This window comes from Phodopus roborovskii, unplaced genomic scaffold (genome assembly GCF_943737965.1).
Source record: "Phodopus roborovskii unplaced genomic scaffold, PHOROB, whole genome shotgun sequence".
In the NCBI taxonomy this organism is placed as follows: Eukaryota; Metazoa; Chordata; class Mammalia; order Rodentia; family Cricetidae; genus Phodopus; species Phodopus roborovskii.
The window spans coordinates 11,353,153-11,379,029 of record NW_026125278.1 but is presented as its reverse complement, the minus strand read 5'-3'; the positions used below and the strand labels follow the sequence as shown (position 1 = coordinate 11,379,029).

The 25,877-nt window shown below is 38.7% G+C and overlaps 1 protein-coding gene across 1 annotated transcript; it reads right to left on the bottom strand.

The window, feature by feature from the left end:
- On the bottom strand, window positions 1-25,877 carry Fubp1 (far upstream element binding protein 1). Its single transcript, XM_051195509.1, has 21 exons — window positions 25,642-25,877; window positions 21,927-22,017; window positions 20,348-20,386; window positions 19,464-19,503; window positions 19,060-19,109; window positions 18,904-18,975; window positions 18,691-18,748; window positions 17,420-17,582; window positions 17,231-17,329; window positions 17,025-17,126; window positions 16,687-16,789; window positions 16,487-16,587; window positions 15,963-16,104; window positions 15,306-15,466; window positions 13,134-13,285; window positions 12,749-12,828; window positions 11,480-11,608; window positions 9,822-9,896; window positions 4,867-5,012; window positions 2,331-2,377; window positions 1-1,452 (listed from the first exon to the last, which is right to left on the bottom strand). The coding sequence occupies exons 1-21, from the start codon at window positions 25,741-25,743 to the stop codon at window positions 1,422-1,424; spliced, it is 1,983 nt and encodes a 660-aa protein (XP_051051466.1). The 5' UTR covers window positions 25,744-25,877; the 3' UTR covers window positions 1-1,421.

Genomic DNA, 25,877 nt, shown 5'->3' with positions numbered 1-25,877 from the left:
TAGTAATCATTGTACATTTATTTTAAATTAAGGAAACCATAAAGAATACAAAACTACACAATCACGTGCCCCTTTACATACAATGTCATTAAAGCAAAACTCTAAACCAGTTTGTAAAGTATTCAATTTACCTCAAGTCCAAGCTGCATCTCCCTAAGACACTGTTCCCATCACAGTAGCCATTTTAAGCCAATCTTCTTTTAACACACGGGTAGTTTCTGTAGAGAACACTTTTCTCAGGACGAAAATGCATGGAGCATGCATAAGAAAATATATATATTCGCAAATGCATTAAGTTTCTCTAGGGTATCACTGAAGAAAATAAAACCCTGGGATTTGCTTCTTTAAACACCAATTTAAAAATTCCTTAATTAAAGTCAATTGACTGATCAAACAGAAAGTAGAGTTATTTTCAGTCAAATTATCTCAAGTATTATGAAAATGCATTTTAAAGGCAGGTAGAAGTTGCAGAAATAAAAATGAGAAATCTCCAGTGATCAGTTAAGTCTATATCAATATTCTAGATGACATGTAACTATTTTCAGGAAGAACTGGTTGTATTGGCAGAGCATTCAAGTCAACGAAAACTCCCTCTGAGAGCACTCACCACCGCTATCTAAACGCTAAGGAATTAACTACCAAGGCATTTGTTTTATCAAATCACTAGCTTTAGCATTAAAATGATTCTCATTACTTAAAAAACAAAAACAAACAAGCATACGCATTTCTGAAACATCAAAGCAAACAATTCAAAATTATCACCACACTAGCACGTATGTCATTAAAAATGCCATAAACTTGTTTAAATATTAAATGAGTTTAATTGCAATTTAAACCATTCTATTTTTCTACCATCCTTAAGTATCTACTGGATTCAAATCAACTGGCTCACCTTTGCAGCTTTTCCAGTTTACTTAAAGGTTAAGATTGGCGCTATTCAAAATGCTTAAAGTACCAGTGAAGGGTTATGGTAATGAATTAAAATGTCTCACAAGATAGAAACAATCCCCAGTATCTATAAGCATTCATCCAGATTTCCAAACACAAACTGCAACTAATCAGTACTTCACAGGCTCTAAATAAAGAGATCTGCTTTCAACATACTGACCCAAACTCACTCACTCCGCACACATACACACACCCCAAACAGTGTGTGTGCAATAACTATATAATTTAAACGTAACAGTTCATGGAACATTTAAGTGAATAGCACTTTAAAATGAAAAGTGATCAAGAGCAGGTACATCACACCCTATATCATTATTATGTATGGGAATACATTTCATATTTCTCAATTATGATTTGCCAATTTTACCTTCTACATTGAGCCCTTCTATGGTCCATGCTCATCGGCTCACCAATGGCATACACTCAAAGGATTCCTCTTTATGGGTAACTATCTCAGGACCTGATTTTATGAGCTATGATTTGGTGCTTGCAGCATCTTCAGCACTGTGTGTGAAAATGAAGGCAGTATTTTTGAATAGTTTTCTTTGTTGTAAAGATAAGCAGGAGTTTTTAATAGGATCAGCACATTTCAGAAACTGAATACAAACAAAACTGATATGGTGCTGCTTTAAGACAGTCATTTTAAGTCAAAATATGTACTAGTTAAACATCATTCCTAAGAACACAAACATTCTAAACTGGCAAAAAGTAAATGCAGCATCAGTTATTAAGGTATTATAAATCAGAAACTTGGTTATGCAGACTATGAAAGGTTATATGTTACACAGTTAACATTTCACTAATGCACATGCCTTTTAAAAAACTTACTGCCAGCATTCCTTATTCTTCCTTGTCAGCAAATACAAGTCATAAAAACAGAACTGTCTATGACTGACCCAAAATGGTCTTACTGAGTTACTATACTTTAAAGCAGTAATAACAAAAGAGGAAAAAGTAAAACAAAACCAAAACCCCCATTTGGAGGGTAAAGAAAATGTCCTGTCAGTTATATAAACAGGCTGTGAAGGCTGTTGAAATTTCTGACCAAATGATTTCCTAAGTCTTAACTATTTAACTATTCTTACTGTAACACTTCTATAACTTGGGGGAGGGAGGTTCAAAAAGATTTGGATGTTTCTCACTTATAGCAGCAATCTACTGATTATAATGAAAAAAAAAATTAAAATAAAAACCATTACCCAAAAGTATAAACAGTTGCTTGAACAACTTAACAGACTTTCCACTAGAATGGTAGCATAAATAACAAAATACATTTGGGGAAGCACTAGCAGATTGCTTTTGAGTACACAACCACAAAAACCTCACAGGGACAACATTAATGTACTGATATATTTATATATATGTCCTTAGGTTGTGCTTACCTGTTGCTTTTTGCAGCAGAACCTAAGGTGGAAGGTCTGGGAAGGCACTGTGAAGTATAAATAATTGCACTGTTTGCAATTAATAAAGATTTTAAACTTTAAACGAATCAAAATCAACAGCCTCCAACTTGTGAATTATGACACTGAATCCAACTATTTCCTTCAGTTTAATTACTAAATGCACCACTTTCCTAGGTCATCTATGCAACAACATCATGCAAAATACTGAAATTGTTCATGTCAATACCCTACACTTAAGAGAATAGATAACTCCTCAACTGTTAACCTTCAAACTAGACTATGTAAACAAGTCTAAATAAGGGTTAGGGAAGTCACTCTAAGTAACATAGAACAGTCAAAAAACATTTCAAAACATCCACAATGAGCTGTACTGTTTTCTGTCCTATCACCTCAACATTTTGGCCTCATAATCTTGCTTTAAAGTTTATGCAAAACAAATGGTGCTCCCCACAGATGACAGAACACATTTATGTAAAGGGTTAAATGCTACTTGGCTTATAATTGGCAATCTGAAATCCACTTCCATCCTACACATTTTAAGTTTTTCATATCACTATAGAAGATGTACATTTTACACTGGAAATCGGCATTTTAGGAGCACCGATAGATATTATTATTCAACTTGTTTAATGATCAATTTCTTTAGCTACTAGCTAAAGCATATCAAAAATACTTACCCATTAAGCTCACTTTAAAAAAAAAAATACAGAACTATGTATTATTCTATGTTAAGAGGCAGTTATGGTTTCCCATAATATCAGCACTGTATTCCAACATAATATTCACACAATATATAGCAATTGCATTATGTGGAACATCGACAAAAAGATACTGTTGCAGTCCAATTTGTCATTCTGATGTACTTACAGTGCAATGCTCCTTGAAGGAACACAATCAAGGATGATACACAGCACAGTCCTCCTCACCCCTACAGAGCTAGTTCTATACTGGCTGGATCAAACCTGCACTTCAACAGACAATGGCAAGACAGACTGTATTTGCATGTAGTCTAATATATTAATATGCAAAGAGCCAACAAATATGCAGAGTAAAACAATGGTTTTCAACAAAACATCAGAACTTCAGCATGAATGTTAAAGAGTAATAAAATGATTCAAATACACAAAAATTAATTGATTCAATGACTGGACTTGTGCAATTACAAGACAATGCTTATCTATACTGCAAAAAGAAAAAAGTTTGAACATCTTCAAACCCAAATGTTTCAATGGCAGATGCAATGTAGCTATACTTCTGCATACTATTTACTTTTCTATCCTAAATTTAGAAAGAAACACACTATTATATACATTGAAAGAGTTGCTTTACACGAAAAAACAAAAAGCTTCTTAGAAACTACTGAAATCACTGTCTGAAAACTGTTCAAAATTAGTTATGCTGAAACAGTCTTGGAAATAAGTGAAGAACAGAAAGGTTAACTGTTGTAGCAGCAGTACAGGTCTGAAACAGTGCTCATATATAAAAGGAAATTTCACTGTTAATGCAATGGAAGTTTACTAAAGATCACTGTATACACATGCAGTTTTTAATCAATCAGAAGGAAAAAAAATGAAGATATCAGGATTACTTGAGCTGAAACAGCCAAATACAACAGAAAAGATCCTCCAATCTACCACTATACTGCAAGGGGGAAAACATGCCAGTGTTTAAAAAGTAACTCATGGGGAAAGCTTATATATTTGTGTATATGTATCTTAATTTATCACTGTTAAGACATTATGAATCCTTTACCCACATATCCAACTTACCGACACAGGAGGTTTCATATCATTTATTGTAAAGCACAAAACAGGCATTTTAAAAGTGAAAGTATACATTGAAAAAGTACATTTATATCACAAAGCATTGACCACATAATAGTTGCAAATACATTTGCTGGAATGTGTACATCTACACTAAGGACTAAAAACAAACCAATTTTCATTTCTACACAGAAATATTAACCTCCTATCAGTAGTGATAGATATTTTGTACATTTTCAAAATAAAAAAAGGGGGGGAAAACACTACTTTTAAACCAAAAACAAAATTAAGATCTTCATCAAGTCGTCTGCATCCATATATTTAACAAAGGTTTTTTCCCCCACACAATGAAGCAAATACTGTATTGTCCACTTCTTATTATTGGCCCTGTGCAGAAGAGATACATAAGAGATACACAAAAAGTTAAAGAAAATCCTTTAAATGGAGCTAATTCAGGAGTGAATCCTTTAAGAAAGAAAAACTGGTTAATATAAATGATGGTGGCTTCTTGCATGATTTGCAAATCCCTGGGGGAAGAAAATTTATTTTTTAAAATCAAAGGCATTATAAAAATAGCACTCAGATGCCAGAAAGCATTATAAAAAAAAACCAAATCCCCAAACACACCACAATATCATAGTTACACTTTACCAGGTAAAAAGTAACACATTCCCAAACAGACAAACATGCAGAAAACATGGCTGGAGCAGGGAGAGGAGAAACCAAGAACCCAATGAGCAAGTGTGCTATACCTGAGGTGCTGGAGGGTGCTGAGGCATTCCTTGGGGGCTCGTCTGGGCATAGTATGCTGCTTGCTGTCTATAGTACTCAGCCCAAGCTGCACTATAATCTGGCTGACCACCTGGTGGGGCCCCAGTGGGAGCAGGAACTGCTTGACCTTGAGGAAAACAGAGGGACTTTATTGCTTCAACTATAATCAAGTCTCACAGAATCTCTTGTCTAGTAAAGAGGATACCTTGCTTCTTGTAATATTCCTCCCAAGCCTTTGAATACTCGTGTCTGCCCTTGTTGACCTAAAAATAACCTCCTGAATTTTAATACAAATTTCCATCCACCGTATGTACAGTTTATAACGACAGGCTCAGAGGTTCTTGTTTCTCTTGAGACAGGGTTTCACTTATGCAGCACAGGCTGGCTCAGAACTTGTAATCCTCTTGCCAACTCCCCAAGAGCTGAGATTACCCCTTCAGCTACTGTTTATCTTAAACATGCCTTAAAGAGAGAGGAGAAAAAACTGCAACACACACAAACAAAAATATGCTCTTTTCATCTTAATCACAAATTGTAGGTTTTAATTCATAGACAAAACAATCCAAACTCACATAGTTTTATAAACAAAGGTAAAGATTCAGACATAATCTTTGACAAGAAAGAAGAAACTACATTTGGTTCTGTTTTGTTGTAGTTTGGTTTTGAGACAGGGTTCCACTGTGTAGCTTTGGCTGTCCTGGAACCTGCCCTATAGACAAGGCTGGCCTTAAACTCAAGAGGTATGTCTGCCTCTGCCTTACCAGTGCTGGGACTAAAGGCGTGTTCCAACCACCACAGGTGGGTTCTTGTTTTAGTTTGCTTGAAATTGAGACAGATCAGGATCTCTCTAACCTGCTTGGCTGGTCTGGACCTCTTGCTATGTAGACCAGGCTGGCCTCATCTTCAGAGTGTACCTGCCTTGATCTCCTGAGTGCCAGGATTAAACGCATAAGCTACCACACCCAGCTCACAATTCTTTTATGTATTTTGGTCACTTGTTTATACTACTGGTCTTACACTACAATAGAGATCTACTGATACACACATACTCTCATACACTGTAACACAAAGACCTACTGTGTTTATATCAGAGTACAGTTTTGCTAAAAATAATCTGGCAGCTGATAAAGAACAAGATCAATGAAACATGTACAACTCAGCTTCCATGAATAGTAGTTTTGTTTCTAAGCAGAGCGACAAGAATTATCAAATGAGAAATATAATCATCAAATCATAGGCATACTGGTCAGATTCTGTAATGAAAAACAAGTTAATTGTAGAACATAGTTTCTTAATAGGGACATTACAATAGTTAAGAACAGAGGGTATTCAGCATTTTTAAAACTTAACTTTGTAATGGCTTAGGCATAAAATATAAATGAAGTACATTTGGCTGAACACACTGGCCAAACCTGTGAATGATACACAATTTTTCTAGCTTTATGAAATCGCTAGTGCAAAAAAAAAACTAAAGAGCAAGCTCATGCTATATGTGAAGACAAAAGGGACACCTGACATTTTGTAGCTTCAGAAAGCAGCCTGTCACCAACTATAAAACTGCTCACAGAATAAGGCCAACTATGTGAACAAAAAATGAGATTTCTGACTCAAACTTAAAAAGCATGGGGCAGGGGTTTGTTTGGGCAATGTAAAAATATTTCCAATACATACAAAAATTCTCTTACTTTTATTTTCCATAAATAACTTTTCAGAGTTTAACATTTGGACCTTGCAAGGAGATACAATTCAAAATTAAGTCTCAGCATTTAGAAAACTCTCAAATACCCAAACAGGGTATTAAAACCACATAATATCTTGTATATGTAAGAGCAAACCTGGTTATGCACAATGACATAAGATACCGGTGGATGGTAAAGCACTCTTCAGGCTCACTCACATAGTCTGTATGAAAAACGCAAATCAACAAGCAATTCTGACCATTAAAGACTTCATTCTAGGCCTCACACGGCCCCTGCCCTTTCTATCAGACCCTCCCTGCCTTTATTCCCTCTGATACTAGAGTCAGATTACATCTTAGCAGGCACCACCCAGTATTTACCTATAGCTCAATGGAAAGCATCACCCATTTCTTTAAGAGCCACCCACCCTCACTAAACAGATTACATGCTGAGTTATCCCTTGACAGACCTACATCTGTGTTCTGTGCTTCAAGATGTCTTCAGAGTCTATCGTATCAGTACTTAACAGTATAAGGGCTTTAAAAAGATTGTGTTGTGTATCGTTTGTATGTTTGAGTACATAAGCCGCGCGTGCGTGTACGTGTGTGTGTAGATGTCAGAAATTGCTAAGTAGCCTTCCTCAACATTAGGTCACCAGTGTCTGAACAAGTGTTTCTGCCCACTTGTCATCTCACTGTCCTACAAAGGGCTCTTAAAACATTACCAAAAATGGCTCCCCGTTCTCACCTCTAAATGGGAATTACCTACAACTCTGATGCCTAATTGCTTACTGATTATAGATGCCTCATGACGTAAAACACCTTTTCCTTCAACCTGCAATCTCATCTGTAAGGATCTTTGGAGTTGCCATGCAGTGGTGTGGTGGCCCACACCTTTCATCCCAGGAGGCAGAGGCAGGTGGATCTCTGAGCTTGAGGCCAACCTGGTTAGTAACTCCAAAGCCACACAGAGAAACTCTGTGAATACCCAAACCACCACCACAATACACAAAAGGAATCTTTGGAGTTTTCTCAAAAGTGTTATCTCAGAAAATTCAGATGTTTTAGTAGAGGTCTGCTATTGAGTTCATTAATAGTGGTTTTGCTCTTAGGGTCCCAATCGGTGTTAAAAACTGGGTATGGTGGCACAGGCTGTAACCTCAGCCAACCCTAGAGAAATGGAGTGGAAAAAGGAATACTAGGAGTCCAAAAATCACCTCAGCTGCATTAACAGTTTCAAATGTAGCCACACCCTGAGTTATGTGAGCTTTTCATCACACAAGAACCCAACAGCTCTTCTTATTAGTTTGTGAAGAAGGTACTTGGGAACAAGAAACCAGGAAATATGGTCAGGCTGCTTGGGAAAGAAAAGTGGCTCTGGAGACAAAAGATGACACACCCACGCTAGTGACTGAATCCAGAGCCCATGCATGTTAGCCAAGTACTCTACCAATTAAATCAGACCAAGAGCCTTCAAGATCTTCTCCCCTCTTCCATTTCAAATATACCAAGTCGGCCGGTCAGCAAGCTCCTGGAAGAGCCTGCCTTCCAACAGAGGTTACCAGGACAAGCAACTGGCCATGTTTGGCTTTTTAAGATGTAGTGGGGATTTGAACCCTGTTGCAGGAAAAATAAGAGACCCAAAGTCTGATATTGGGGTTCAAACTTCAAGCTTAGTAGTTCGTCACTAGCTCTCACCACTACTTCAGGATGAATGGGTTGATCCTGCTGCCTCTCCCCTGTGGCTGTAGAGTGAATGCCTGATACTGAGACCTTGCTCCTGTCTTACACACCTCCCTAATGTTGTGATTAAAGGTGTTATCCCAGGTGCTGAGATCATCTTTGTGTGAGCGGTTTCTCTTTAGGGTGGCCTTGAACTCACTCACAGAGATGTCTAGCTCTTATTCTTGAGTCCTAGTATTAAAGGTATGTGGTCTGACTTTGTTTTCTGAATCTGCAGGGAAGCTTTATTGAATCTTAGGTGTCACCATGGAGCCTAGGGCCTTACACACTCTCACTCATCTATACCCTCAGCCCTTAACCTTTAAGGTCTTTTACTTGTAATTATCTTAAAAAGATACTGAGGACAGTACGTTCAGAAAACACTGTAGTATAAACATTTATAAAAAGAACTTTTACAGGGAAAATTAGTTTGTGTTAACTATCATAAAGTTAAAAATATTTAATACTTAACTAAATTACCTAAGATAATCTTTTAAGAGTTATATGGCAGGAGATTGCTCAGTCTGTTTTGCACACAACATGAAGGTTATTACAGTTATTACATTATTACAAAAGTACAAAAACAGGCCCCCACACAAAAAGTTACTTTTTCTGTCATATATATCCACCAATTTGTGAAAAACTAAAACCAAAGTGAGTTAAAATGTCTATGCTTAATAAAAGCTACAATTTTAAGTGTACAGAATGGAAAATATCTTAACAAACTGACTTAATATCATGTAAACAAACCACAGGACATAATAGCACAGATGCTAAGCTTTAGCCTCATCATGCTCAATTCCTTAGAATAATAATAATTTAAAAAGTACATTACTTCAGCAGAGTTAAGGTGGCTATATGCCTTGACCACTGGTTATCAAAATATGATTAATACATTTCAATGTATCTCTGAAGTACCTGAGTTGAGATAAAGCTAGCACACCCGTCAGTTTCAGGACTATGACACTGAATCACTTCTCTAACTAGCTGTTCAAGTAGGAAACCTATTTAATCGGACTGAAAGCAGCTTTGTATGGTATATGTTATATATTCAGTAGTTGTAAAATGTAAACTTTTTTATTTAAGGTCATCATTTTTTTTCAATACATGCAAATATTAAAGCAATGTACTTTCTGTCACTGTGAGCTAATTTTCCTTTTACAATAAAATTCATACAACTCCTTTGCTCGGGGCTCTAAAATTTAACCTTATTCCATTCAGACCACTACACAAAAGTATAGTAATAATTAAAGCCACATATTATTTCCTAGTAAGGAAATTTCTACTAACTTGCTGAAAAATGAATGTATTTCCTTGCCATATAAGCACAACTTTAAGAATTTCTCAGAATGCCTTTAATATATATGCTGTAAATGCAAAATCTTAGAATGTCACCTTTCTTGCTGAATATTAACTTCAACATTATAAAATTATACCGATCAGTTATATAAAATATTAAAGACAGACCATTTTTTAAACCAAAATCTAGTCTTCTAAATTCTCTATTTAATTAATGAAATTAAATACACATCATACCCATTTTCTTGTAGTACTCTTCCCAGGCCTTTGTATAATCAACCTGTCCAGCTGGAGCTGGATTCTGCTGATCTCCTTGTTAAAAAAGAAAAAAACAGAGTTAAGTCCGAAGGTATCTTTCCCCTTTCTTCTGCAGCATGGAGCTCTCCTAGCATGCACTGCTGTGAGCACACCTGTCAGAGACACAGCAGGGGGCACAGAGAAACTGGTGGCATGGGCTGTTAAGTAACTGACATCAAAGAACTATAGGACAGGAGCTCTCTGGCTACTTTTGAAGCACTAAAAAATACAATTTGAAGGTATGTGTGGGCCTGTTTAAGAACTACCTCAAAAGCTTTTCTAGATTGTTTTGCCCACATGCTTATTTCTTATTTATGCATTGAAGGTATATGATGCTCTCAAAGGTCAGAAGAGGGCACTGGCTCCCCATGTGGGTGCTGGGAAACGAACTGACAGTCCCAAAACATACTTTCTAATAATAATACTCTTATTTTGAAAAGGGCTATGATCATTGACATTTAAATAACAAGTGTACTCTGGTTTCTAAATTCTACCCGTAAGAAAAGGTGAATGGACCATTGATTGGAGCTTATAAGACAAAGTAGCTCACTGTGTCAGGTACTAACTAAGGCAGCCCCTGAAGAATGTCAGGAGACCAGAGCCACTCTGAAGACAATCCCAACCCCAACCACCCAAATCCAGGACAACACAATGAAAGCAGGAAAACAAAAACTATTCCTTTCAGTAAGATAGAAACTAATATACAACGATAGCAACAGTGGTTTACTAAGGTAGGGCTTATTAAAGAGAATAAGGCTGAGGCAGACATAGTTCCATTAAAATGTACCAGAAAATACTAGGTAATTCCTTATAAGCGATGGTAGTAGCATAGTACAAAAGAATGGAGTTAGTAACTCCAAGGGACCTAAACTGACAGCTATCTAACAACCGAATTACACTCTATTAGAGATATAAAAGCACTGACTGCTAATTGACCCAGGTTCAGTTCCCATCACCCACATGGCAGCCTACAACTGTCCCGTTCCAGGAGATCCAATGCCCTCATAGACATTCAGGCAAAACAATGGACATATATTTTGTTTTTTAAAAAAGGGCAGGACTGAGAAACTGATCCATCTCAATGAGACTTACAGACCTAATAAATACTGTACGTTACTAGACAGACCTCGATGAAAACCCTGAGGACCTGGGGAAGCTAAGCAAGGACAGTGTAGCAGTAGTGTATCAATAGTGAAAACATGACTTTTAAACATCACTATGGTCATATATTTGGAATGAGAACACAAATAGGTATAGGGATAATAACTTCCTGTCTCCAAGGATAGTTCTTTTCATAATCAGCAACAGACACATTGAGAAAATGGAGGACAAAAACTTTTATTAAAGTTTGTTACTATTTCAAAGTGACTTAATATGTTTACCTACAGTCACAATTGAATCTTCAAAACACTAAGTCTAGGGATCTAACTTAGTGATAGAGTATTATCAGAGCATGCACAAGGCCCTGGGTTCAAGTCCCAGGACTGAAAGTAAAAGAAAAAAAATGCTGGTATGGCACACAACATGCTTCACATATAAATCAAAACACAAGCTTTGGTTTTAAAATAGTAAATAAAATTTTCAATTACCGTAGTTACCTTGTCCATTGGTCTGGGTTGTAGTTGGTGCCCCTGCAGGAGCTGCAGGTGGCGGCTGTGCCTGCTGTTGGTAATAGTGAGCATAGTAAGCAGCCCATGCTGCTGAGTTTGGATCTGTTCCTGCCTTAGCTAGAATTAAAAAGGAAATAAATAATTCATGGTTTATATGTAAATCTCCAAATCAATACCTTTCTAGGGATCCCTGACAGACTGGAAAATAACAAATGTAAATTTGTAAATATTTCTAGTATTATCATTGTTAACATTTGGCTTTTAGTTCAGAAACTTGAGCCTCAGGTAAGTAATTTCCCAGCTTACAATAGTGAATGATGGAAATGGGATATGAATAGATGGTCTTTGGCTTCAAATCCAATGGTTTGTTTCAGCTCAATCCTATATCTTTGCTACTTTCTCCTGTGACACTTTTTCTGTGTAGCCCTGGCTGTCCTCAAACTCAAAAGATCCACCTGCCTCTGTCTCCTGGGTGCTGGAACTAAAGGCATGTGCCACCACCACTTAGCTCAAGCTGTTTCTTAAACAAGCACAAGTTGTGGTTATTTGGTGACTGAGCCAAGTTCCTATGAACTTAACATATATTATTGGGCCACATGAAAATATTAAAGTATTTAACAAATCCTTCAAAGCAATTACATTTAACTTATTGCTCTGGTTTTTCGAAAATAAATATACCACGTATAAAGTAATCTACAACCCTGAACATGTTTTTGAAATCTCTCCACTGAATTCTAAACTAGAGGCATGGAAAGTGGGGGAAACAAAACCATTTTGGGAGGATGTAAATAAGAACACAATGATACAGAAAATCCAGATTAGAAGAAGAAGAAGAAGAAGAAGAAAAAAAAAGACGTATTTCAGAGCTTTGGTGTGTAGTAGGAACCTAATTTTTACTAATATTAATTAAGGTGCCTTCTCAGCAATAATATAATTTATAATCATCTTCTTTGAGAACTTAGCAGTGTTAAAGACACATTATTTTACAAATATGAACTATTATGGATAAACCCCCACACACTAGATAGCAATGTTATCTAAAGCTTAAAACAGAATACTTTTCATAGATTTTATTCTTTCTGTTTTAACCATTTAAAACTGGGCTATATTTGCACTCTAAGAGAACTGGAGGGCCACTGTGATCAAAAGCGCAGATGCAGAAAAGTCTGTCTTAATAAATGGTTGTTACTAGTCTTACATTGCAGTAGCAGGCAAACAATTTAGACAACATGTTAACACTAGGTTATCTTCTTCTACCTGGGTCAGGAGGAGCCTGCTGCTGCCAATGTGGATATGCATTTCCCCATCCCTGGGGAGCATATGGGGCTGGAGGACCACTGGAAGAAAAAGACAAATACCATTTACTAAAAGCCAGAATCTTAATAAAGTAAGTTCCATTATTTTATGTATAGGTTTTGCTTGTGCGTGTACTGCATGTATGTGCCACCCACGTGCATGCCTGGGTTGAAGTAGTCATAGACTCTGGAACCAGAGTTATGTAAGGATGGCTGTGAACCACGTGTGGTGCTGGGAAGTGAGTACAGTAACAGAATTAAGAGCTTTTAACTGCTGAGCTATCTCTCCCACTCCGAAAGCTAGGATGTTTAGGCAAAGCTCAGAGTCAACCAAATCCAGTACTTACTGGGGAGCTGGGCCAGGTGGTCCTGGATTGTAAGGAGCAGGGTTGTATGGTCCCATCGGAGTTCCAGGCCCTGGAGGCCCTGGAGGCCCATGAGGACCTGGAACCCCATGGGGCCCATGGGGTACAGGTGGACCTAACGGATTTACTGGACCCTGCAAAAAAGAACCAAACAATAATAAAAAAGACACACAACACACAAAATACACAGTGCAATGACTGAGCATTCCAAAGGCCAACTAAGCAAGTTTAAGTGTGCCTTCCTCTCCTTACGGCACAAAAAAGAAAAATGTCCAATTACGAAATGTAAAATTCACTAAAACAGAACTAGCAAATTCCCTTTAGCTTTTACTCCTTTTCAAACAATGCTGTTTCTCATTTTTTATGTTCTTTTTATAAGACTGCCTAGTTCTTTTACTTTCCCAATGTCAGGCAATCATATTTCCCAGATGGCACACTGTCTAGGGAACACTTAACATGTAATTCTCAATCTAAAGTCTCATGAACAACTGTCACAGGAATCCCATTTGAACCAGTAACTTAAATACACTGTCTTCATGTTGTGCCCATCATAACTTTCTAAGTAGCATCCAGCTAAGTAACATCAGTGTTATTTTATATAAACTTATCACAACACTTTTTTCCACTTTCTTCCCTTACTTGGAAATAGGGTCTAATTATGTAGCTTTTGCTGACCCTGAACTCACTATGCAGACCAGGCTGGACTGCTGGTGCCTTCCAAGGGCTGGGATTTAAAAAAAAAAAAAAAAAAAAAAGTGTTTTGGTGGCAAATCAGTTCCTTTACACATTGAGGCCATCCACCTCAGTAGCCGGACAAAATACCCTAACCATATTTGGTTATCTATTCTGTCACTACTAATACTTCCCATGGCCTCTCCATCATTTATGCTTGCTTAGTAAGCACTAAACCAAACTATTAACTATCTCAAAAACAAAATAAGGAAAATGAAAAAGCAAAATGTGCTCATTCTCATCTTTCTAGTTTGGTGTCAACTCTTGGTAGTGCTTAACTTTCCAACACCTTCAGTTTATGAGCAGTTACCCCTGTGTGTATTACCAAACTCCACCTGTACTGTCCTCCCCGCCAGGCGTACCGCTACCCGGTGTCACCAAGTCCAATCTGCATCCACAGGATTACTATTAACTTAAAAACCCCATGCACTTTCCCCCATTGCTATAAAAAAAGGCTTTAATACTATTTGCCTTGTTAGAAAGCCATCAAGGTCAAGGTATACCACTAGAAAAAACTACACAGAATTGACGATGTACCAAAATCACTTGAAACATCTTTGTTTTTTTTTTTGTTTTATTGGAGACAGGGTTTCTCCGTGTAGCCCAGGCTGTCATTAACTTGAGTGATCCACCTGCCTCTGCCTTCGCAGTTCTGGGATTAAAGGTAGACTATCTTTGTTAAAATAGATACTGGGCTCTATTCTACTTTCACTGTATTTCTGTGTAAGGTGCATGTATACTTAGCATGTTGTCTCCCTTGTCAAGTTAGTGTGGGTGAGGTACACATGTGCTTAAGCAATAAAGCAATGTCCTTCAGTGATTGGCCTCTACCTTTATGATCTAAGTAAACAGGAAGCTCCTTAACTTTGGTGGGCTAGATGGCCAAGGAAGAACGAACCACCAAACTAGCTTACACTTCAAACCTGTAATGATTGGCACTCAGTCCAAAAGGTGGCAATTATAAACTACTTCAGTAGAATGGGAGATAACAATTTTGGCCACTATTTTTACTGAGCAGGGGTGGGTAGCTTGGTTCTTGATAAACACTGAATTCTTGTAACTCGTTAGGTCACATCTAATACTATCTCTGATCTATGGACACTCAAGTGTGAGGTGGCCCCCCGCAGACTTGTAATTTATGCTCCATCAGGTTACTTGCATACTGAATTCTTGTATCTTGTTAGGTCACATCTAATACTATCCCTGATCTATGGACACTCAAGTGTGAGGTGGCCCCTCACAGACTTGTAATTTATGCTCCATCAGGTTACTTGCATTGCTGGGCCTCTTTCCAATGTTGTTACATGTACTATACCACAAAAACCTGTACATTAAGATCAGAAAGTACACATTTTCCCATGGTACAGTCAATTAATACTTTTTGAAAGTACCAGGAGCTATGTTATAAATGAGTTTACTCACCCCAATCTTCTCTTCTATGAGTTGCCGAGCATAGTCTATTTGCTGTGGAGTGCCACGGATTATAAATAACTTCATATTAGGGTCTGCGTTAGGTGGGGGGTTTCTCTGAAGCTCTATTCTCGCGCCAGATTGCTGGCTTATGCTTTTTATAGTTTCACCTCCTTTAAAAAAAAAAAATTCAAATCAAGACACTAAGTTCTCTACAGTTCAAAGAACGGAAGAAGTGCTACATTAAAAAAAAAAAGCACCTATTTAATTTGGCCATTAAATAAAGTTTGATATTATTCTAGTGGACAATAATTCATTAGGATTCTCTGCTGTTTATCCATCTGTAACTCATACCATGTATGTATATACCCTAATGTGAGCCAGAAAAAAATAACAAAAATTAACCCAAATATCAAAATAAATAAGTAAAATAAAACCCCCAGCCCATTTTAATTAGGACCAAGTTTTATTTCTTTTAACTGCTAATTAACTGTTGGTCCTCATTCCCTAGAAGCCAATGAGACATAAATCCTTATTTTTAACACAAAGATAATGAAGATAGCTTTCTTACTAAACTACTTCCAAATAAAGATAAATTGATACTATTTGTTTATGCCAAGGAGTATCCAGAAACATCAGCTATGTTAACAAAGAATTAAAACACACTGCCTTTTCCAATTATCAGTCCAGTTTTCCCAGTCGGCACGATGAAGTTAAGCTCCTGCAGTCCACCAGGTGGCCCCATATGCCAGCTGCCTTGACCTCTACCCCGTCCCCGACCACCAGGTCCAGGTCCACCAGGATTGCCAGCCTAAGGAAGGAAAAGCAAACCACCAAAATGAACAAAAACTGACAAAAGTTTATCTCCCAACTTGCACATTTCTCACAAATGAAATTGAGATGATTTAAAAATTACTTGATAAAATTATTCAATTAAGCACTTAACTTATTTTTGGACAGGGTCTCTGTGTGCACCCTTAGCTATCTTCTCACAGAATTGTGTGTGGCATGTGTTTAATTAAGAAGCCCCTTGTGTCTGTCATATTCTGCCCTAAGAGTTTAAGTTAAAGCAATGTAAGTATTTACCATTTTAAGAAAAGCAACAGATTCTTGTATAATGTGGAGGGGCACTTTTCAATTATGATAAAAAACCTCCAATGAAATTAACTGATAATGTTAACTTCCCACCAAACCTGAACACTGCGTAGGAGGTCTGTGATAATCTCGGCAGCATGCTGACATCGGTCTGGAGGTCCTGTTATCTGTGCTATCCTATCTGGTGTTGTTCCATCATCTACAAGAAAACAATGGAACAATCAATTGTGACAATCCAATTAGGAGTGTCAACATTACCAGCTATCAATTCTTAGAACATTAAATATACCTTACTAACCTGGCTTAAACTGTATTCGAACTCCAGCGTCGTTTTGTATTTTTTTAATCATTTCTCCATTTCTTCCTATTACAATGCCAACAGCAAATCTTGGAATTGGGACCTTAGTTAGGCAAATAAGAGATGAATTAAAAAAAAAAGACATTTCTCAAAATTCATCTCCATCAAATCATAGAAGTAAATATAGTAAATGATGTCAAATAGTAACAAGATAAAAATATATCAAGGAAGAAATTGTGGAAGGGGACATACAATGTCAGAGAAGGCCACTCAACTCAGAACAACCCTACTGCACTATGGATCAGGACACAACCATTCCTGAGTCAGGGTTTACTTACATCTATCCCTTCATTCCCTCCTATTCTTGAGCCATACTCATTCCGAACTTCTCTGAAACCACCTTGATCACGAATTAGCTCTAATACCATTTCCTTGGCTTGCTAAAATAGAAAAGTTATCCAATTCAGAAAAACTCTCAGAACATTTTAATGCTTATTTTGTCCACCCCACAATAGTTTTATATAAATGACAAAGTGAGGTTTACCTGTACTTTGTATGGGTCACCAGTAATCCTAAGAGGTTTATCAGCACCAGTATTTTGAGGTCCATCTTGAATCATAACCATTTTAACACCGGCCCGTTCCTATTAAAACCGTGCAAATAATACAAGTTAACAAAAAATATAAAGTGGCTTTAAACGATTTAGTAATAGTTTTTTACAATATAACAGTACCTGAAGTTGTTTAATGGTCTCTCCCCCCTTTCCAATGACGAGTCCTGCCTTGCTGGCCGGAATCATGATTTCCTGAACTGCATTTCCAGGTCCATCACCATGATGAAAGCCAGGAGCTGGTCTTCCCTTTTCAACAATCTGGTCCAGTAATCTTTTTGCTGACCTGTTTAAGAAAAAAAATTAATAAAAAAATTGTAGTGTAACCAAACTTACCCCAAAATGCAATGTAACAACAGTCAAGCAGCTTGACCCTATTCATGTATGTATCATCCAGCAGTTGAATTGGGATGCATTTGCATGTTGAGGCAGGAAGCAAAGCAAAGCCACAAGAAATGTAAAATGGGGCAGTAAGGAAGTGAGCCTAAACCAAATAAATATAGTAATGTAGGCACAAGGAAGAGGCCCTCAAGCAGGAGTAGTGGTCTCAGGCAAATGAATACAAATGAAAAGCACTGTCTGAATACCGGCAAAAAGAGCACAGAGGAGGGCTGCTCCACTCCAGTGTGTGATGAGGCAAACACTTTCTGTTCTAAGCTGCTTTACTTGGTCAACAGAAGTAACTAAGACAGAGAAGATGTGCCGGGCACTGGTGGCACACACAGTTAGAAGGCAGTTGGGGAGATAGATCCCTGTGTGTTCAATATCAGCCTACAGAGGGAGTTGCAGGACAGCCAGAGCTACACGGGAAAAACTACCTCAAAAAACAAACAAAGAAAAACCCCCAAACAAAGACAATGAGCATTAAAGAAGACTGGGCAGAGAGTTTCAGGTGACATCATCCAACTTCTCTGTATATAAGCCAATTCAGGGTTAGTAATTTTCTTATGTTTGTACACACAACATGTAGGCAAAATTATAATGCGTCTTTGATATGCACCTTTTGAAACAGGGTCTTCTCAATGGTTTTGATCCCATCAGGTGATTATAGGCTGGCTGGTTACTAAGTCCCCAAAAACTGCATATTTCCAACCCTTGAAGAATGAGATTACAAACTCCAGCCTTTTGGTTTAGCTCTTAGGCTCAAACTCAGTTCTTCCTACTTGGAGGGCAAGCACCTGGATGTCTGTTATCAACTCAGCCCCATCCCTACTTTATAACAAATTTCTGTGTCTTAGGTTTAGATGATCAACCCTACTCAAGACAGGCATGACGTAAACTTTCAAGTAAAACTTTCGAGGCCTCCAAGACAAGGCAATGGTGGAGAAATAACCAAAATACAAAGAGTAGTCTTCACATTGTTACTCTAAGCACATGTAACATTTTCAACTTACTGGACAGATTCAGGTGTCCCAGTTAGCATACAAGACCTTTCTGGAAGGCCACCACTATCTACAATTAAATAAAAAGAAAAGTGTTGGTCATGAATAGATTAAAAGTAGCAGCATCATCTTTAGAAACTTTAAAAAAAAAAAAAAAAAAAAAAAAAACTACTGAAGTTTGTTAGCCACTCTCAAAAAACTTCAAGGAAAGACAAAGAATGTTACCAGGAGCTATTTGTATTTTGCATCCAGACTCCTGCTGTATGCGTGAGATCTGTTCACCTCCTCTTCCAATTACTAGTTAAGGGGGAGAAAGAGGAAGTTATTATCGACTCTAAAATATGCTTTGTTTTAAAACCTTAAAAAAATTACATTACTTACTAAATCCAACCATTCCATCTGGGACTTTGTATTCTTCTGTCATTACAGATCTGCTAAGAAATGACAGAAACTAGTGTTTTCTTCTAAGAGAGTGTGCTTGTACATAAAGGTAATCTAATAAATAAACCCAATCTTAGTGTCTCCTACAGAAGTGAGTGCCCATGAAGAGCTCAGTGACTGCCACTTCATTCCCTTTACCTGCTTTCTTCTAAAAGGCATCATTCCAACCATTTCCCCAGTCACCAATATTTTACTTAAAAAGAAAGTCATGATTCCATATTTTCCCAAAGGACAGAAATAAACCACCATACAAAATTGTTATGTAGATACTTTCAAATAGAAACTAACTTGGCTGGCTGTACACACAATCAAATAAGACTTGCAAAGTAAAGCTCTGACTATACCTTTGCTGCTGATGCATCGGAGGTAACTGTGCTCCAAAAGCTAAAAAAAAAAAAAAAAAAAAAAAAAAAAAATCAAAGTTCAAGTTTACTTAATGTAAGTATTCTAAATTCTTTCCCCGGAGGAAAGAAAAAATTTCAGACTAGCCAAATCATCACTGATGGTGACAAGAAAGCCAAGGAAGGGGTAAATATACTAGTAATGGCAGACAAAACACTTTTCTTTCAAATGGCACATGGATATGAGTTGGAGAAGTTAAATTATATACATAATTCATCAATCAATGTTATATATGCATGGCCATAATCAAAAGGCAATCATTTTAAAAAGGTATATATCTAGAAGCAAATCTAATGACATTTTTAATTCCTACTCCACTGGGTGTGGCAAGGCGCACCTTTAATCCTAGCACTGGGGAGACAGAAGCAAGTCAATTTCTATTAAGGTCAAAGCCAGTTAGGGTCTCATAATGAGCCTGGCCCAAAAACAAAATTTCTAACACCAAAACCCCACAACATGATGCTCTTGCTGTTCCCAGCAACCACACGGTGGCTTGTAACTAAATAGCTCAACTCTCAGGAAATTCCCATGCTATCTTCTGATCTCTGGACACCCACACACAAGTGGTACACACTCATATAGATGTGCATGCGTATGTATGCACACATATTTATTTTGTTTTGTTTGTTTTTTCAAATAGGGTTTGTGTTGCTTTGGAGCCTGTCCTGGAACTAACTCTGTAGAGCAAACTAGACTGGAACTCAGAAATTCACCTGCCTCTGCCTCCCAAGTGCTTGGATTAAAGGCGTGCACCACCAACACCAGGCAATTCTTATGTATAACTATTTTTAAAAGTACCAATAAAACCTCAGCTTAAAATACTTACAGTCATTTTGGGGAGCAACTTTCTTAGCTTCTGGTTGATCTGAAAAATTAAATGTCTTTTATTTTTTGTCAATTATAAACAAAGCACCACCCCAAGCAATAATGCCAATGTTTATTAAATTATCTGATATAATGGTTTTCCACTTGAACCACATTTCAACATTTCAAATTTGCCGTAATTCAATCTAGACCCAAAATTCTTTAAAACAAACAAAAAAGCCAAAAGACCCACAAACCCTAAATTCATTCATTCTTTTCTTGTTTAAGCAATACAGACATTGAAAACAGCTTAGAATGGTAAGACAGGAGTATGCAGCTTAAACGCTGGCGATTACCATGTTAAAAGCTAATGATGCTTCTACTGTTCAGAACCGACAATTGAGGATAAGTATATAAAAATCTGACATATCAAAAGATGAGTGTATCGGAAAGTGATCACAAAGCTTTACCAAAAAGGAAAGCTCATATTACAAGATAGTTTCAATCTAGACTGTTGCATTTTCCCCAAACGAAACATTTCACTATGAGTTTAGTAAAAAAACAAAAACCTCAAAGCAACTACACGAGTGCCTTTCTCAAATAAACAAAACACACACAACATTAGAATAGACAGCCTACAGGTCAAAGCACTGTTATTACTCTCCCCAATTCAAGGCTTTTGTGTTGCAAAAATTCAGACACATAAACCAAGAGATAGTTGTGTCCACTTAAGAGTCCACTGGTTTGTTTGTTTCACGTTTACATACTAAACACAGGTAATAAATAAAAATTCCTGCCTTTAAAAGGAGAGGGCATTCCCTCCCAGTGTGTTGTACTGCTCGGATTTGTCCAAGAGCCATCTACACATAAAATAAAAAGAATACATTACACACAACATCTGAAGCATCATTAGCTCATTTTTTCTTGCATATTAAAAACCTCACTTGCAAACATAAATGTAATTAAAAGGAAACCAAGTATTTCCATTAACTGTTACAAATACATTTCTATATGCTCAATCAGAATCCTTTATAAACAGGGCAAAATAGAGCATCAAAATTTACACGTTCATCAAAACTAAAATAAAAAGCACACTTCTAAGGGCACAAGTGTCAATACTTTTAAAAAATAAAAACCACTTTAAATCCACTGTTTTACACCATGTTTACAGTTAAATCTGAAGCACAAGCCAAAGCACAAAAAAAAAAAAAACCAAAAAAAAAAAAAAACCACAAAAGCATTAGCCTTTAAAGTGAATTTTCAAGTAAATGAAACAGCGTATCAAAGACTCATCCATAATTGAGAAAACCCAGGAAATTGTTTCCTGAACAATTTATATTTTTGTTTGTTTTTAGCATTAACAAGAAATCTGTGCAAACTATAAGCATAATCCTAAAACAGCTAAAACATTAAACTGTTTTCTATTCCAAAACTTTTAGCTAGACTCAAATTATACCTACCTTTTTGTAGGTCTATCTTTTCCCCTTCTAAGACCATTATATAGTAGTATTCTGACAAATTATTTCAATACATAAGACTGAAATATTTCATCAATTGAATACCATGTGAGATAACTATAGTTGTTTCTGGCTGTAACTTACCTCCATCTTCTAAGGGTCTCTTTTGTCCCCCATAACCATAGTCATTTGAATTCAATGATGTACCAGCATCACCCCCAATTTTTGCTGCAATCTTAAAAAAAAAAAAAAAAAAGGTTACCAACACACATTTATATACTACTCAACTCTAAATTTCCTACAACACACTTTCTTTTAATACATTAACGATTTACTTGTTAGTATTAATTCAAGCTACAACTCAATTAAAACTACCATCAGAGCTGGATGGTGGTGTCCTGCATCCCTTTAATCCCAGCACTTGGGAGGCAGAGGCAGGCGAATTCCTGTGATTTGGAGGCCATCCTGGTCTATATATAGAGTGCCAGGACAGACTCCAAAGCTACACAGAGAAACCCTGTGTTGAACTCCCACCCAAACAAAACAAAGAACTACCATCAGTGTGCTTTAGGAAGCTTACATTAATGGTCTGGGATTAAGCTCATACACATCTTATTAAAAAAAAAAAAAAAAAACCAACAAGAACAACAAAGTAATCGACAGGGCATCTATAGGAGAGAAACAAGCAAACTCTGAGGAAAAACTGAATCCTAATATTGTCTTCTCCTTGTCAAATTCCCTCCTTCAAAGGGTACATATAGGCAGCATGGCAATTCTGAGATGCTAACACTATGCTGCTCAATTTACATGTGGTTACTTGAAATGTGGCTATTCCAAATTTACAACTTTTGTAAAACAGGCACTGGATACAAGAAATGCATAGTAAGCAGAAAGAATGTAAAGCTTTTCAAAGCAACTATATTCAATACATACCAAGATATAACTGGGTAGGCAGGTAAATCACATAGCTTATATATTACTACTGCAGGAAGTGGGCAGTGCTGTGCAATCCAACACTGCAGAGGCAGGCTGATCTCTGTGAGTGAGGCCATCCAGGAGTACAAGGTAGGAAAAAGGAAAACAAAGGGGAAAAACTGATGTAGAACTAACCTAACTATGTTTACTATAAACAGGAAATTGGGGGAGAGTAAGTAGTATATTCAAGGACTTGGGCCTCACATCAAATATGGATCTGTAAGTCAGTATGTATTATATTCCACATGTTAACTATACACCTCCCAGGGTTATTAGGTTTTCCTTTTCATCTACAAGAACTTTCACATCCCCCACACACAGCCTATGAAAAGGAAAACAATTTAAGTCTACAGTGGTGATCCAACTTTACTAATCATCTGTCACTTCCCCATTAAAAGCCTATTTCTTCTGTGGGGATCTAATCTTTCCTGAAAGTTTTCCTAATAATACCTGGAGACATCTTTTACACCCTTTGATCTAAAAAAAAAAAAAACAAAAACAAACAAACAAACAAAAAACAGCATTTATAAACAGTACTTTAGGGATTTAAGTGCACTGTCTGGGACCGACAGTGGTGTTAACAAGGAAGTAGTTAACTGTCAGAGAAGATGGCATACGGAACTAGAGGGCAATAGACTGTGCCTATTCTCTACAGTTAGACAATGGAACCCCAGCAAGCAGACAACTCTCCAAAACCAACCTTAGAAATTCATTTTCTTTGGTAACCACAAAGATGAAAAAGTCCCTGAAGACCAATTCCCAATACAATATGCCTCTGGGATTAAGGTGTGAGCCACCACTCCGGCTTTTACTTTCTTACTTCAAACAAAGCCAGCATGTAGCACCTTTCTACAGGAACCATCCTTACATTTGAGTTGGAAGATATTTCCTGAATTTCAGCCCACACTTCCCTTAGTGTAAAGGGAGGTGCAGATCTGCTTTAGTGCTTCACGGTTGTCTTTCTCCAGTTTGATCAAGCATTCTGAGCTGATCTGGACAGCTGTGAAGATTATCTGAGATAACTCAGGATGTTTAACATTCAGTGCACTCTCACCAATGCTAACAGCAACACTTCAAAATTGTGTTTGGAGTCAAGCATGGTGGTGCACACCTTTAATCCCAGCACTGAGGAGGCAGAGAGGCAGGCGCATCTCTGTGAATTCAAGGGTCAACCTGGTTACAGAGCTAGTTCCAGGACAGCCAAGGCTACCCAGAGAAACCCTTGTCCCACAAGTAAAAATGTGTTTAGGAAAATTAGCAATGTTTTTATCCATCCCCAAAGACACAAAAAACGTGCCCTTGCCAGTCATGGTAGTGCAGGCCTGGAATTCTAGTGCTCAGGAAGCTGAGACAAGACTCTTTCTTTAAATCCAGGAGAACAAGATAGCAAGGATACCCCTGTATCTGTAGGAGTCAACAACAACAACAACAAAAAATTATTTTCAAAACAAAATCTTAGCTAGGCATGGGTGGCCAAAGGCAGAGAGGTAGGTCTGGTCTACACAATGAGTTCCAGGGCAGACAGAGCTACATGATGAGACCTTAATCTCCTTACTATTACAATATATTAAGTAAGGAAACCTGCTGATTCCATTGAATATACCATGTACTGCTTCATATGGGGCAAGGTCCTGGAGGAGTTACTGCATACCCACAAAATCCAGGTGGGATAGACACTATAATAAACACTTATCACAATCAATGCTTGCTAGTAATCAAAGCTTATTCATTTTGAATCTAGCTGTAAATTCCATGTTCCCGCTGATTTAACTCTGTTCAGGCTGTGCTGCTATTCTATGCCAGCCAATCACCCCCCCAGTTCACGGCAGGAAATGGCACCCATCAGGCAGTGAGAGACACCCTTTCCCAGGGTCCAGTACAGTGCCTGCCTCATAGTGCAAATGCTACCAACTGTCAGTCTATTTTCTTATTAACAAAGCATTAGCTCATTGGCATCTGATTCCTGGACTAATTATCTCACACTTTAGAAACCAAGAATATGAATCACAGTGTTCCAAAGCTGAGTGGGGGGAGCCTACCTGTACGCACCAGAGAGGCTTAGGAAGGGTGCCTTAAATCCCCGGCCAGCTTGTGCTATGAAGACCCTGCCTCAAAAAAACATCTTCCTTCTAAGTCTGTCCGTTCTCGTTTGAGTCAAAGGACCTACCTGGTAGGAGAATAAACTCCCAAGTTATCCTGATTTCTACACACACACACACACACACACACACACACCGTGACACTCATTGAGCCCTCTCCACGGATAAATAAAGCCGCCATACCCCCGCCCCATTATCTATGCACTCTAGATGGTCAAACGGGCTAGCTGTATAAAGCAGACTAGCAAAATCTTGCCACACGTGGTGTGCAAGCACGGCCCCGTAGATGTGATGAACTTTGATTGACTCCGTTACCCTCCTGCCCCGGGGGCGGGGGCCGAACTGTCGGAAACGGAGCCTCCAGTCAGAACCGAGCGAGTGTGACCACCCGCCCCGGCCGCCGCTGCCGCAGGCCCGGTAACATCAACTTTCTCCGAGACAGTGCGGCCCAGGCCGAGCCGGGGAGGCGCGGGGGCTCGGGAGAAAGGGAGCGGGCGTGCGCGCCCGGCCGGCCCACAGTAACAAAGAGGCTGCGGGCCTCGCGGGCCGGGGCGGCGGGGCCGGGGCCGGGGCGGCGGGGCCGGGGCGGCGGGACGGGGCCGGGCGCTCCCTCGCTCCCTCCCTCCCGGCCGGCCGGCCCTGCCCGGGCCCGGCGTCGCCCGCGCTCCCGGCGCCTTCCCCGCCGCCGCCCGCGAGGCCCCGGGCCCGGCGTGCTCCGTGGCGGCCCGGGCGGACAGCAGGGGCCGGGGCTCCCGGGAGGCCGCCGCGCCGCGCCGCGCGCTCACCTGCCGCGCTCTCTGCAGGGCATCTTTGAAAGCGTCGTTCACGCCGCCGCCGCCGCCGGCCGAGCCCGAGGAGGGCGGAGGCACTGTGGAGTAGTCGGCCATGCCCGCGCTGCCGCCGCGCTGCCGCCGCCGCCGCGTCCTCGCCGAGGCCCCGTGTGCGCTAACCGCTAAGAAAGGGAGAAAATGGCGGCCGGCGAGGCCGTATCACATTCTTGTGCGACCATCGTGCCGTAAAG